Below are 15,322 nucleotides of genomic sequence, written 5' to 3'. Positions count from 1 at the left end.
GCCCCGCACGCCCCGGCAGCGCTTTTCCCCTTCGGGAGCCTCCGCTCTGCTGCAGCCGCCGGAGACTCCGCGGAGCTGACACATTTTGCAGCTCCGACCAAGTTGCGAGCAGGGTGGAAGTCACCCGGTGCGGGACGTAACCCCTCTCACCTCCCCCTCCGCTCCCCCAGCCAACCTTTCTCCCTCCTTCCTCTCTCCCTCCCTCCGCCGCTGGGTTTCCTAGAAAGTTATATCAGTGTGGCCGTGCAGCGCTAAGGCGATTCGCGTGCTCGAAACACGTCTGTGTGCCGCAGGAAGTAGCGCGGTGGTTGTTAGATTTCGCCCCAAAAGGCGCCGCGGAACCCCCACCCCTCAAGGAGTGGGGGTTTTTTTTTGGGGTTCTACCCCTCTCCGGCTGCAGATTAAGGAGGTGCCGAAGCGGGGAGGGCGAGACGTGCATCTGGCACCCTGCTACGCCAGTACATTTCAATACTTCGCCCCGTTGGGTACCGAGGGGAGCCCACAATTCCTCGCAATGAGAGGGAAATAGATCGGGACGGGCTCCCGCAGAAGGAAAAGTGTGGAGCGCAATTAATTTGGTTGCTAGAAGGAGGAAAGAGAGAAGCTGTCATTCGTGTGTGTGTGTCCCTATACGAGGGCCTCTTGGTTCCTTGTTAGCTTATTGAGAGGGAGGGGAAAAAAAAGCGTTTGATGTTACGTCTGACCAGCTGCTGTTCTCCATAATAACAAGAGAGAGAGAACTGCCTGCCCTGACGAGTTGCGTCACTTCGCTTCAACTTTAGGCTAGAAATCAAGAGAGAGGGAGAGACAACTTTCAAGTGAGGCAGGAGCGAGCTGGAAAGCCCTGTCTCCTCCCACCCACCTACCCTGTCTTCCTCCCACCCACCTACCCCTCCTCCTTTACCCCCCCCCTTTCCCCCCCCCTTCCAAAAACAAAAAAAAAAAAAAAAAAAAAAGAAAAAAAAAAAAGAAAAAAACCTTTCCCATCAGAGAAAGAGGGAGATCTCTTTGGAAACATGGAGCTGCTGTGCTGCGAGGTGGACCCCATGAGGAGAGCTCTGCCCGACCCGAACTTGCTCTACGATGACCGCGTTTTGCACAACTTACTAACCATAGAGGAGAGGTATCTGCCCCAGTGCTCCTACTTCAAGTGCGTCCAGAAGGACATCCAGCCCTTCATGAGGAGGATGGTGGCCACTTGGATGCTGGAGGTTTGTACACCCTGGGAGTGGGGGGGAGGCAGAGCGGCCCCGGCCCCTCTCCCCCTGCAGCCCCCTCGCCCCTGCGGTCGCCGTGGGGTTCCTTCTCGTTCCTTCTCCCCCGCTTCCTGAGCTCCCCCGGTGCGGGAAGGGGCGCGGGGGGCACCAGCAGCCCGCGGGGGAAGTCGCCCCTTCCGGGGGGCTCCGTGGAGCGGGTGCAGGAGAGGGGAGGAAACGCGGCGTGCTGGGGATGGGGGTGGTGGTGGTGGTAGTGGGTGAGTTGGAAAAGTCATTTGCAGTTAAAAAGCAAAGCCGCCTCCGGGAGCGCTTGAGTTCGAGGCATTCCTGGGAAAAGCGAGTTGCGCCCGGGGCACGGCGAGGGTCGGGGGGTCCCCCCGCGTTTTGCCCGGCGAGGGTTCCATGCCCACGTATGCACTGGGTAGGACGTGCCTGTTCCTCGCCATGTTGCGCTGCATGCGGGCTCTGCTCGCCGGCGCCGAGCCCGGCTTCCCCCCTTTTCCTTTTCCAGGGGGTCGGGAATGCCTCCCCGGCCCCGCGGAGCGGGACCCCCGGGCAGTCGGGGTCCCGTCGGGCGGGCGCCGAGCCCCCCGTTCGCCCCGATGCCCCGGGCGGTGCTGCCGCGGGCCCAGAGCCCCGCAGCCCCGCCACCCATCCTTTGCCCCTTCGCATCTCCTTCGGGGGGCACCTTTCCCTGTCCAGACCCCCCGGGTCGTAAAGACCAGACTCCCCGCTTGGTTTTCGTGTGAGATCCGTAGTTTTTCTCCGCGGCGCCGATTTTTGGTGAATTTTTGAAAGAATTTCGCCCCTCGCTCCCTGTGCTAAAAGGATCCAGGCGGCTCGGGCTCTCCCCACCCCACCTCGCCCTCGCTGCGTCTCTCCCGTCCTTTCCCCCCCACCGCGGGATCGGGGGCGCAGGGCTGGCGGACACCCCGCGGGGAAATTTTTGCAATTGTCGGAAACGATAGGGGAACGTTCCGGGATGCCGCCGGCCCCAAAACCGGGACCCTTGGGGATGTTTTGATATTTTTTATCGATTTTTTGAAAATATGACGAAATAAAAAAAGGAAAAAATTGGGTCGCAAAAAAAAAAAAAAAAAAAAAGTCGGAGGCTGCTCGCTTGCTGCTGGATGGGGCTTTTCGGCTCTCCCACACAGTGTCTTGAATTCATTTCTTACTGAATGAACTAAAGGAATGTGAAAGCCGATTGACAGCCTTCCCAGCGTCTCCGGAGATCTCCCCCTCCCCCAAAATTTAGCTCCCCGGGAAACAAAAATAGCAGGAGCCAAAGCAAGGGAGGCAGTGGGTTTGTTTCGTGGGTTCATTCATTTATTTATTTTTTCCTTCTTGTCTCTTTCTCTCTTCCCATCCCTTCTATGTGCCCCCCCTCCGACCCCATCCATCCCTCCCCACGCTCCTCGCCTGCAGGTCTGCGAAGAGCAGAAGTGCGAAGAAGAAGTTTTCCCTCTGGCCATGAATTACTTGGACAGATTCTTAGCTGTGGTGCCCACTCGGAAGTGCCATCTGCAGCTGCTGGGGGCAGTGTGCATGTTCCTGGCCTCCAAGCTGAAAGAGACAATCCCCCTCACAGCCGAGAAGCTGTGCATATACACGGACAATTCCATCAAACCCCAAGAGCTGCTGGTAAGCAGCCCCCTTATCCCCTCCTCTTTGGCAGCGCCGGCGTCGCTTCCCTGCCCTTCGCTGGCACCCATCACTTTGCCACCCATCTCCTCCCTTTTTTTTTTAAAAAAAAAACAAACCACCACACTTTCCCCAGGTTTCTGAATGGCCGGAAAGCGCTACAACACTCGGGGGGTCAACTAGAGTGGCAGGGACACACACACACGGGGACATCCCCGTCCTCTGAAGCTGCCTGGCCGTGCCATGCGGCGCTCAGACCTACTTCCCGCCTCATGCGGGAAACCCGGGGGTTGCCAGGGTTGCCGTGGGGTGCCGTGGTTGCCGGGAGGATGTGTCCGCGTCCCGATGTCCGTGTGTCCCGGGGGTGTCCCGGGGGTGTCCCGGGGGTGTCCCTCTGTCCCGTCCCGCGGGGACACCTCGCCGGGCGCACGTGCGCGGGGCGGGCGGCGCGGCGGCGCCACCTGGCGGCAGCAACGCGGCCGTGCCGGGAGCGGGCGGGGGCGGCTCCCTGAGGAATTCGGGGGGATCCGCCTCGGTGGGGACGTGGGAAGGGGTGGCTCCGGTGCCCCTCGCGGTGGGTGTTGCCTGCGGGCTGTCGCCGAGGCCGGTGATATATGTGTGTGTGTATAAATGTCATCTTCAGAGAGGGTGGACCTGCCTCGGCTCGGGGGTGCCCAGCAATGGGACAAGAGGCCACGGGCAGGAACTGATGCCTGGGAAAGTTCCAGCTGAACATGAGCAAGAGCTTCTTTTCTGTCCAGTGACCGAGCACTGGAACAGATTGCCCAGAGAGGGTGTAGAATCTCCCTCACTGGGGATATTCCAGAACCCTCTGGACGCAATCCTGTGCCATGTGCTCTGGGATGGCCCTACTGGAGCAGGGAGGTGGGACTGGATGACCCACTGTGGTCCCTCCCAGCTTGACCCATTGTGTGTCGGTTAAACCATCCTGTGCCTGATAATTCTCCGTGGAGGGCTCAGCCCAGACACAGAGAAAGCAGAAACAAACTGAAAATTATTGAAGGGAATAGCTAATAATTTTTGAAGGGGATAACTAACATTTACCTGGTGGTGCTGGGCAAGCACAAGAGCCCCTTGGTGACATGGATGCTCTGTCATAGAGATGCAAGTAGCCATCCATTTGAATCCCAGGAGAATTTCTCCTGTGAATCACTGAGAGTTTAAAGAGATTCACAGGGCCATCTGAATCCCAGGAGAATTTCTCCTCTGAATCACTGGGAATTCCCCCTGGGGAGGGGCTGGGAGCTCATGCTTCCTCAGAGTAAAGAGGCTTGCCCTGCAAAGGCTGCAAACTCATGGACATGTGTTGTCCCCTTGGTAGTATGGACTGGCAGAGGAGGTACTGTGGTGCCCATGGGAGAAGATGCAGAATGATGTCCCTACTTTTTTGTAGGATCTAGGCATCCTACACGTGGATTTAGACATGTGTTTTAATTGCTTCCCTGTGTTCACTCTAGATTTACTGTTCCATGTCACATCAGAAATATTGGGAAGAGCACTCTTTAGTTTACGTCAATGCCATTACTTTCAAACATTTTACAGGTTTTCTTGAGAAAGGAAAAAAAATCTCCACCTGGTTTTTGTGGCCTTTTGCATATATTATGTGGATGTGAGACTTTTCAGGCTGTGGAGGGCTCTGTCATAATCCGGTAGGAATGTCCGTAGGGAAGGTGAAGTGGGCATCTATTCAGGGAAACGGCTGCAGAAATGGCATCGTGGGGTCCATGTTTATGGTTTCTCAGTAACGCTGGTTGATGTCTGCTCGGCTGCAAAATTAAAGGACTGCTTTTTCAACTTGCCAGCTGCACGAGCTCAGCTGAGGCTCCCCCACCACACCTGGCTCCGTCAGGGTCGTGCATCCTCGGGACGCAGGAAGCAGTGTGTGGAATTTAGTGAACACCAAGTAGCTGGTGGATGAGGCAACAAACGAATTGGAGACCTGAGCTTTGTTCACTCTGTGGGGCACTGAAAGCTGTTCAAAACTTAGTTTTAGTTTAGGTCTAGCCCTGCTTGAACCCTGTGGCTGGATCTGGTGATCGGGCACCGTTTCCACATGGAATCCCATTGCGGGGAATGGCCAGTAGTTACATACACACCCAAGTTTTCCTTTGATTTTACTGGGAGTTTCGGGTGTGCGAAGAATGTGGGAATGGATCCTGCGTGATTTACTGGCAGATAATTTACACAGGCTACTTCTTGGCTGTGTTGTTTGCATTTCCTTCCTGCAAAGCTTGTCTTGAAGTAGTTTAAGCACCATCACATTTATCTGCAGGACATTTTGAATACAGTTTTGGGAGGGAATGCTGTCAAGCTAACTTCCCAGTTTTGAAAAAAAGGAATGTATATCTAGGTTATTTTTGTGCATGGCTATCCCTAGGGCTTTAAATGGCTATAAAGAAAGGACTATAGCCATTTAAAAGAAGTTACTAGGAAAGGACCACAGTGACCTTGGCAATATCTAATTGCAGGCTAAACTTTCTGGGTGGGCATTCAGCACTGGATGCAAAAAAAAAAAAAGTAAAACCTTGGCAGGAGCTGCCAGATCTCATTATTTTCAGTAGAGCTTGACATTTTTGGTGTTTAAAGAAAAAAAAGAATATAAAGTCAACAACTTCAAAGCAGTAGAGGCGTATGGAAAAAAAGGTTTGAGCAAAACCAATTTAGCAGTGATAAAGTTATAATCAGAGAAATAAGTGAAGAGAAATAAGAAGAAATAAGTTGGTTTATTTTTTCAGTTTTGCTTATGGCTTTTCTTCTCTTCCCTTCCTTCTGCTGCAGGAATGGGAGCTGGTGGTGCTAGGGAAGTTGAAGTGGAACCTTGCAGCCGTCACCCCTCATGATTTCATCGAACACATCCTAAGGAAGGTGCCTCTCCCTAAAGACAAGTTGCTTTTGATCCGGAAGCATGCGCAGACCTTCATTGCCCTTTGTGCAACAGGTAGGGCTGAGGGGCTCTGGGTGCTTGCTGTGAAGTTGAAAGGGCAGATTTGTTACTGGTGGTACATCATCCCCTCCATCCATACATGATGTGGGAGCAGCTTCTGAATCCCATGGGACTGTTGTGAATCAGGTCCCCATTTACGGTGTAAAACCAGAATTCCTGCAGTGGGGAGCTGTGGTTCAATTGCAGTCCTGCTCCTGCAGTGCTTGTGCAGTGAAGTCTGTAAGGCTGGGTTAGACCATACTGTTCTCTGCCCATTCACTGATTTTTTTAAAGATTGTTTGTAAGGACAGATGTGGGACAGCCAAAATACTGGAAGCTGTTATAGTACGTTAGCCCAAAATATATTGGGCTAATGCATTGCATGAATGTGTTCTTAAATTTTTCACTAACTGGACTCTCTCCAGATAAAAGGTAAAAATGGTATCTTAACGTGTGTGGTACTACCACATCCCTGAAACATAGGGAATGACAATTCAGAACGTAATGACTTTTAAAAAAAAAAATAAAAAATTTGGATTCTTTTTCCAACTTCACTCCCAAGAAAGCAGTGAAACAAATGTGTTTCATATTGCCTTTGTGTCGTATGGCTGAATACGGTTTCTGAAGGTTTAAATGAGGATAATTGCTTCTGTGGAAAAGAGGCTTTTTAATTTATACCTGTGTGCAAATTAGTTTTTGTTTGGTTGGTTTTTTTGTTGGTGGGCTTTTTTTCCCCTCAGTGAATTTTAGAATTTTCATCCAAAGGGTTAATGGTAAGACCATTTTTTGGAAGCCAGACCTGGAACAGATAGACAGCATGCAGTATTTTCCAGAGTTATTATCAAGTAGTATATGGCTCAGTGTTTGAATTCAGTAGTTTGACATATCTAGTCCTTTGTGATAGTCGTTCTGCTTGTGTGTTTGCACAGAGGAAAGGAAGACTTGGGTGCAGCTTTTGGGTTTGAATGTCTGCTGCGGCTTCTTGGTATTTAATATGTAGTGACTGCTTTTAAAATGTAGGCCAGTTTTTCCTACCCCTGTTGGTTAGTTTTAGAGAACTGTATATGGGCTGTCTTAGGGTAATTGATTTCCTGGTTATCATGATGCTCAAGCTTTCCCTCCTTTTCCCTCTGCTCCATGATCCCTTTTCACACAAAAGCTCAAAGGGCTCGATAGAAATATTGCTCAAATTCTGCAGGATCACTCTTGGTAATTTATCAGCCATTTCAGACTAATCAGCTTTATACTTTAGCATTAATATGTTCAATCAGCTTTGCCTTCTTTCTTTGCCTCCTCCCCTTACTCATAATTCATTCACACTGCCTTTCCCATGGGTGTTTCTCTGGATCCTGACAACACCAGCAGCCATCAACCTCCAACACATCTGCGTGTGGTCTTCCAAACCAGACCAGTCTTCCCTCTCCTTTGTTGCTTTCACTTCCTACAATAGTGTTTTGGTTTGTATTTTTTTATCCAAGAGGACGTTTTCTTGAGTGCCCTAGAATTTCATTATGCTTTAACTTTTCAAATTCTGGTCTATAATCCTTTGCCCATGAAGTTCTCCATAAAACCAAACCATTGCAAGACTGGGGGCCATGAAAGAGTCTCCAAAGTCTGTGTTTTCTTTCCACTCTATGAATTCTCTGATAGTTAGCTCCATGCTTTAGTAGTCCTTTCACTGAGATCCAAATTTTCCATCCCTTAAGCCTAGTCATGCAGTTATCTCATGTGTTTCCCCCATGTGATCTGCCTCTCATGTTATATGTCTCCAATGCACGAACTGAAGTCCTTTATGTAGAGTTTAAAGAGGCAGCAAATCGAGATTACAAATGAAAGATATAATTCTGTGTACAGAGCTTCCCAAAAGTCAGGGCACTGTGGTGCTGGCTGTAGGTTTTCTTTTCTTCTCATCCCATTTTCCACAGACCACTGTGTTGGCATTTAGTTTTGAGGAGGACCCCCAACCCTTTGCCATTTTGAAAGCAGAGGCTTACCCAAGCCCTCACTCCCACATTCTCAGTTTACCAGCGAACTCCTACCCCCATTTCCATTGTAGAAATGTTGTTACTAATGTATTTCCCTTTCACTGCCACTCTTTGAAGAAAAGCCCTTTCTCATCAGACTTCCTTCCAGATCCAGTTGTCATTTCCTTTTCTTGTCCTGTTTGTTGCAGAGCTCTCACCAGCTGTTCTGTTTGTTCTTTCTCTTTCTCCCTCAAAGCTGCTGCTCTCCACCAGCTTGGGTTAAGCCTGGTTTTTCATTTCCCCATTTGCGTTCTGTCAGCAGTATGACCTCCTTTGACATGTGGCTGGCTCTTCCCTTGCTCCCTCCATGTGTGGTTGACTCTTTACTGTTCCCAGACCTGACCTTGCTGCCTTGCTCACAGCTCTGGTCTGGAGCACAGCAGTGAATCCTGATTCATCTCAGCACAGCTTTCTCTGCTGTCAAGTACTTTTTCTTTAGTGTATCACGCAAAATCTGGCATATTTTGAACTTTATTCCTCTAACCTGAGTTCTTCTTCACTGCCTGCTCCATTTTAATCTCCCAGGAAAAACATTATACCCGAAATTCCCAAGTGTTCCCTGCCTGTACAGAGCTGGCTGTGATCTCAGTCCTGCAGCACTCTGTGTCAGCAAACAGAGAGGGAAGCAACCATGAACAGTTACTGGGTGTTCTGCTGGATGTGTAGGATCGCTTTGATACTCATCTCTATTCTCCTTTCCCTTTGAACCTCCCTCAAAAGGAGATGATAACTCAGTTCTTCTGTGTATTCCTTTCAGTCATATTGGCATTCTTTCCCTTTCTCTGCCTTTATTTTGAACCCAGTTCCTGAAACAATCTGCCTGGATATAAACCCACAGCCTCTCCCCAGTCCTTGCAGTGATTAATGATTCACATGAGCATGACCGAAACTGGAATGTATCCCTCTTTGCCCTTGGTCCCATCTGAACACATGGCTGCTGAGCAAGACAGAAGCTTGTTCCCTGAATAATAAGTCTTCTCTTTCTGCTGCCCTGCACTTGCAATGGTCTCCATGAGAAGGGGGTGTAAGCAGCATCCCCCCCAGCCCAGGTGGTGCTGCCAGCGCCATGGCTGTGCAAACAGGGAGCTGTCATTGGGAGCGAGTTGATCTATTGGCTGGGAATTGCCCGTGTGTAAGGACAACTTTCTTCCAGCTACCTCGCTCACTGCACAGTAAGACTGTGAAGATTGATATTATGCTCAGGCATAGCCTGGTCTGTCACCTTGTCATTCGTTTTCTCCTCCCTCTGGTGGCTCCTTGTGCAAGGTAAAATCTCCCTCAGGAGGCTTCTGAAATTTAAAGGCATTAAGAGGCTGCATTTGGAGCCTTTGTCCTTACAATATGGCTTGGCAAAAGTGATGCCTACTGCTTCTTTCTTACAAGGAGAGACTGCAGGAGCTGAGCCTGTTTAGTTTAGACAAGAGAAGACTGGGAGGGGAGCTCATCAATCCATAGAATTTTATATCTCAAAGGTGGATGCCAAGAGGATGGTGTCAGACTCTCTTCAGTAGTTCCCAGTGACAAGATGAGCAGTGGCCATGAACTAAAACACAACAAGTTCCACCTCAGCATGAGGAAGAACTTCTTTACACTGAGGGTGGCAGAGCACTGGAACAGCTGCCTGGGGAGGTAATGGAGTCTTTGGAGACATTCCAACCCCACCTGGATACATTCCTGTGTCACCTGCTCCAGGTGACCCTGCCTTGACAGGGAGTTGGACTGGATGATCTCCAGAGGTCCATTCTAACCCTAACAATTCTGTGATTCTGTGATTCTTCAGGATGGGAGGATCCTGTTTAAGCCCAGTGGAGATGTCCTTCTTTTGCTCGCTGGGATCATGTTGCTTTTCCACTTTGCCCACACCTCCATCTGTCCATTGCTTGCACCCTTCATTCCCCATCTGGCTCTTTGCACAGCGCTCCACAGTTTGGAAATGTTTTTTCAGGGGTTGACTGTGTGCCTGTTCTGTGCTCCAAGCCAGGGAGTCACTCCTGGAGGAGTGGGAGAGGGCAGTGGTTACAGGGGTGTGTGTGGAACATGCCACACTGCTGCTGGAAGGAGAACCATACATTGTTTCCTTGATTTCAGAGTGCCCTTCATTTCTTCTTCTCTCATCCTGTTCAGAATCACAGATGCACAGCTGCTTCCTGGTGTTCCACTCTCTTCTTGCAGGCTGCACATGCCACTGGTTTGGTGCAGTATACCCCTTTCTGTGTGAGAGCCTGGAAGGGGCTGATGTGTTTTGGGGAAGGACAGCCTGTGCATGTCAGACTTTCAAGAAGAACTGCCCGTTTCTGAACACGAGCTGTAATGGAGAGACTCATCTCAGTGAGGAGCTTTGCAGGGTTTTAGTTGAGTGGAGTGCAAAACTTGGAAGGAAAAATCTTTGCAGACTTGCAGGGACAGAAGGCAACTTGTGTAAAACCCTGGACTCAGCCCTTTGCATGGTTTGTTCTCTGAATCCTACAGCAAGTAGGATGTTCTCATCATGGCTGCAGCGCAGCGCCTCAGACCAGTGGCTTTCAGAGCCTGTGTCAGTGAAGGGTCTAAGAAAGAGTAGGAAAATTTCAGCTTTAAGTCAGTTTTGTACAGTGTGCCAAACCTCTGCCCACTGTCTCTGGGACATTAATCATCTGCACTTGAAAGCTGAGAAGCCTTTTCTTTAACTTCTGGGCCAAATCCTGTGTCCTTCACAGAAGTTCTGTGAAAGTCAGTGGGAGTGTTGCCTGAGCAAAGACTGCAAGATGAGGCCCACAACCCTAGCAGCGATCTGGAGTGTAACCACACAGAATGCTTTGTAACACAAAGAGGCATGTTTGGTCCTCAGGACTCCTGCTGGGCAAGCCTTCTGTGCATCACCTTCTCTCATCCAGTGTAAGCTACCAGGCTCTGTCCCTGAAAGTGTGATACGAGTTTTATCTGGGACGTGTTCTTTGCAGAGGGAAAGAAAGAAGTCTGCAGAGGCTTCATTGTGTGAATTAATCTCTTTGAAAATGAAATGCATGTTGCAAAGGGGCAGTGTTTGCACAAATACTTCTTGCACAGCAGAGGGAAAAATAATCCAGATGAATTTATTGCTATGCAAAAGAAGGCTCTTGCTTGTTCCAGGGAGGGGCAGCTTCTATCAGTATATTGAGCCTTCCAGACAAATGGAGCCACAAGAATCAAGGAATTGCCATCAACAGGTAATCAGGGCCTGGGGAATGTTTCATGACCAGTCAAGTCTGGGAAGATGAGGTAGAAGGAAATGAAGCAAGAGAGCCTGTGCTGAGACAAGCTGGCATTATTTCAGAGCTGCCAGATAAGTTACCCTCTTTCCTACCAGCTGCAGGTCTGACCTTTGGGTGCTTTGAGCACTAACATCATCCTGATCCTTGGTTGGGCTTTCCTAAGGAAGGTGTAGAATAAGGGAAAATAATAACCAGTGCAAAGAGTTGTTCAGAAGTAGTATTTACAATCAGCTACTGAGCATATTGTGGTGACTGCGCATATTACATAGGCTGGAATGCTGGAAGTGCATTTGGATCAAAACAGGCAAGAATTAAATTCACTACCACCATTGTTTTCCTTATACCTTTCCTTATAAGCTTAGATGGTTAAATGTAGATCCATGCTTGTCTTCATAGTACAGTCATTGGTTGGGGGAAGTTTGAGGCTGGTTGTGACCATTATCTTTAGATTGTTTTAAAAACACAAGTATATAAATACTTGTTCTCCTGGTGGAGGTAACATACCCTTTTTTTCTGTCTTTTTTTCCCTTACCTTCCTTAAGACAGCAGTTTCCAATTCTGTAGTTGCAACTCCGAAAATAAACCTCTATCAAACTATAGAGATGAAAACCAGGTGCTCAAAAAAACGACCAGCAGCCAGAGCAGCAACCAGGGTCATTGTAAGAAGAGTTCCCCACCTGGCTTTGACACACCAAGAGCATTCAGCCTGGATATTTGGTCACTTGTTTTTAAGGTCCTTTAGGAAACACGTGATACTGAAATGGGAATGGGATGGTGTCTTGTGTTTATTGGCTGGGAATAGAAAGTAAAGCAAGTCCTGCCTTCTAAAAACCCAGTGTCTTCCTTTGGAGTGTTCATGTGCTCAGATTCTTGTACACTACGCGTTGTGACAACACTCCTCTAACTTATAACAGGACTCTTTTGTACTTTCCCATGGAATGGCATAATCACAGAATCAGTTAGGTTGGAAAAGACCTCTCAGACCATCGAGTCCAACCTATAAACCTATAAATCACAGCAAAGTTAGAATCGGAACCATGCCTTTGATGCAGGCTCTGGATGCCCAATAACCAAGATCTGAAAGAAGGATTTAGCCCACAGCCTTGCTTCAGGTGTTGAGGAAGAAGTGCTTTGGATAAAATTTCATCTATAGTTCAGAGTTCATCATCCACAACAAGAATCTGAAGTCATTTGAAGTTTCAGCTTTGCATGTTTAGGTCCTCTGTCTCCACCTTTTAATTTTTTTTAAATTTTTTTTTAAAATCTCAGGGCAAATTTTTTACTGAGTTCTGGGAGGGAGAGTTTTACCTGGGTGAAAACCGAGTGAGGATGGCGGGCCTTGGCTTGTTGCCATGGGGGAAGTGGAGATAGAGGTTTGTAATTGAAAATAGCATGTAAAAAGCTTGTTTTGAATTTCTCAGTGGAATCTAAGAGACTCTGAGGGCGGTTCTGCATCCCCTCAGATACGGTACTTAATATTTATGCTTTCACTGCACCTTGACAAACACTTCACGTAGTTATTGCTTTGCTTGAATATGGAAATATGTTAATTATGGCCTTTATTCTGCTGCCTGCTCTTTTCCTCAGCCTTTTCTATTCAACCCTCTAGGTGGCCCAGCACAATGTGGCTCCTTTTCTTTCAGTGAGCTCTTTCCACACTAATAGGGTCCAGGGTGATGTGGAGAACCATGTGCACAAAATTGGTGCACCACCCCCCATTCCTTTGTGGGCATGTCAGGTTAAATTCATATCAGCAGGAGGGTCACTGCCATGATTTTCAATAGCTCAAGATGAGGTGATGACTCCAGACAATGGTGCCACACTCTCCAGTTGGAGACACTTGCCTCACCAGTTGCAGTAGTTAATTAATATGCTAAAAATAGAAGCCAGTGATACAAATCGCTGCCTGTTGTACAACAAAGACTGGGCATGTGTAGCTTTGATAGCCAAGTTTATGGTGCTTGTTATGGAGGGAAGTTAGTTTAGAGCTAGAGGCGATGTAAGACTTTCTGGATGCTGAGCTTTAGTCACTCTGGGCCTCTGGCCATTTGCTCGCTGTCTCATTTGCATTATGAATGACATTAAGGGAACTAACAAGGTTATTGGGCATAGAAATGTTCGCATGTGACCCCACGTGGAAGCAGACCTACAGCAGTGCTAGTTGGCAGGGACACTGTGCCTCTTTATTCAGCTTCCTAGGAAGACAGTTTCTGGGAGTAGATGTAAAATCAGCCACGGGAACACCACTGTCGGGATAACGTGGAGGTCTTGGGGCAAGCCCTTATTAGGTGGGGAAGTTCAGAGGGCAGGCTGGACCTGTGTCCTCTGCTGAGCCTGGTGGTGAGCACTGAGTGCAGGACATGGGAGCTTCCTGCTTGGGGTTCCCCACCAGCCGCTCAGATCTGGGTGAAGCTGCTCCTTGGTGACTACGAATGAGGGTGTGGGTCCATCCCAGCCTCTGAGTGAGTCCATTTCTGCCTGCTGCTGGCTCAAAGGAGGGGTGGCACAGGGTGTGGTTTAGTTCTCACCCACTACATCATAGCTTCAGTAGGGATTGTGAAAACACTGGCAGAGTTTGAGAGGTTTCTCATCATCTTTCTACAACTTTCCTGAATCTCGAGACGAAGAGGGGTAAATCGTGGACAGTCCATTGCTACCTGTATAACTAAGAGACAGTTTGGTAAAGCCCAAAGATCAAACACAGCAGTTGCTTCCCAACTTAGGGCCACATTGGCCAAGTGAAGCCTTGTTCACACCAATAATAGCACATGGGATTTGCAATCCCCAGGAAATACAGCATATGCTAGAGGAAAACAGACTCATGTACATGTAGTCTGTTTTAATTTATCCCTTTTCTGAAGAGATTAGTGGGATTACTGAGGAACCACTCAGTGTAGATCAGAGCGGATTTTGGGGATGCAAGGTGTGCTCCATATATGTTTGACCATTCTTAAGTTTTACAGGTTTTGGTTATTTGCTCTGTGGATCAGGAGGACACCGGACAGTTCACTCAGGCACATAAACACTTGCAGCCTTTATAAAAACCTCTTGTTATTGTTATCAGAGTCCTTGAACCATTCCTGCTCTTCTTGTTGGACTTCCGTAAACTGGTGTATACTGGTTTGTATAAATCCACAGGAGGTAAATGTGAAAACAGTTTTGATCACAGAATCATTAAGGTTGGAAAAGACCTCTCAGATCATTGAGTCCAACCACTAACCCAGCACCCCCATGTTCACCACTAAATCATATCCCCAAGTGCCACATCCACACATTTTTGAAGACTTCCAGGGATTGTGACTCCACCACTTCCCTGGGGAGCCTGTTCCAATGCCTGACCATCCTGAAGGGATTTTTCCTAATATCCAAACTTCTCTTGGTGCAACCGGAGGCCATTTCCTCTTGTCTGGTCCCTTGTTCCGTGGGAGAAGAGCCCAACCCCCACTTGGCTTCAGCTTCCTTTCAGGTAGTTGTAGAGAGGAATAAGGTCTTCCCTGAGCCTCCTTTTCTTCAGGCTAAACACCCTTAACTCCTTTGGCCACCCTTCATAAAACCTGTTCTCCCGAGCTTTCCCCAGATCTGTTGCCCTTCCTTGGACACGCTCCAGCCCTTCAGTGTCCTTGTAGTGAGGGGCCCAGAACTGGACACAGGATTTGAGGTTTGACCTCACCAGTGCCCAGTGCAGGGGGACAATCCCTGCCCTGGTCCTGCTGCCACACTATTGTTGATCCAAGCCGGGTGCCATTGGCCTCTTGCCCCCCTGGGCACACCTGGGCTCATGTCCAGCTACTGTCACCAGCACCCCCAGGGCCTTTCCCGACGGGCACTTTCCAGTCCCTCTGCCCCAGCCTGGAGCTGCAGGGGGTTGTTGTGACCCAAGGGCAGGATCCAGCACTGGGTCTTGTTGAACCTCATGCTGTTGGTCTGAGCCCCAGCCTGTCCAGATCCCTCTGCAGAGCCTTCCTGTCCCAGAGCATTCCCACCTGACTTGGTGTGATCCACAAACTTACTGAGCACTCAATCCCCTCGTCCAAGTCATTGGTAAAGATATCAAAGAGAAATGGCTCCAACACTGAGCCCCGAGGGGCACCATGAGTGGCTGGGGGAAAGTGCAATCATGGAATTGCAATTCCCGTTACCTTGCTGAGATCAGCATCCTCAGGGCTGTGTCCTGCACTGAGGAGTCAAGGCTCTCCTGTTGACTCTCATCGGCGGGGTCAGTATAATTTCATTTCCAAGAATCAGCTTTCATGGGTACAGTGG

The 15,322-nt window shown here is 49.0% G+C and overlaps 1 protein-coding gene across 1 annotated transcript in view; it reads left to right on the top strand.

The window, feature by feature from the left end:
* The first annotated feature begins 935 nt into the window (after positions 1–935).
* Positions 936–15,322, top strand: part of CCND2 (cyclin D2) — a 32,513-nt gene continuing 18,126 nt past the window's right edge. Inside the window, exons 1-3 of the mRNA XM_027665949.1 lie at positions 936–1,211; positions 2,646–2,861; positions 5,661–5,820. Coding sequence (XP_027521750.1) covers positions 1,017–1,211; positions 2,646–2,861; positions 5,661–5,820 — 571 coding nt within the window. The 5' untranslated portion in view covers positions 936–1,016. The remainder of the gene's footprint in view (positions 1,212–2,645; positions 2,862–5,660; positions 5,821–15,322) is intronic.

Source organism: Corapipo altera, unplaced genomic scaffold, assembly GCF_003945725.1.
Source record: "Corapipo altera isolate COAL_440 unplaced genomic scaffold, ASM394572v1 249, whole genome shotgun sequence".
NCBI classification, from domain to species: domain Eukaryota; kingdom Metazoa; phylum Chordata; class Aves; order Passeriformes; family Pipridae; genus Corapipo; species Corapipo altera.
The sequence above is the reverse complement of the archived record's forward strand: the minus strand, read 5'-3'. Positions and strand labels throughout refer to the sequence as shown.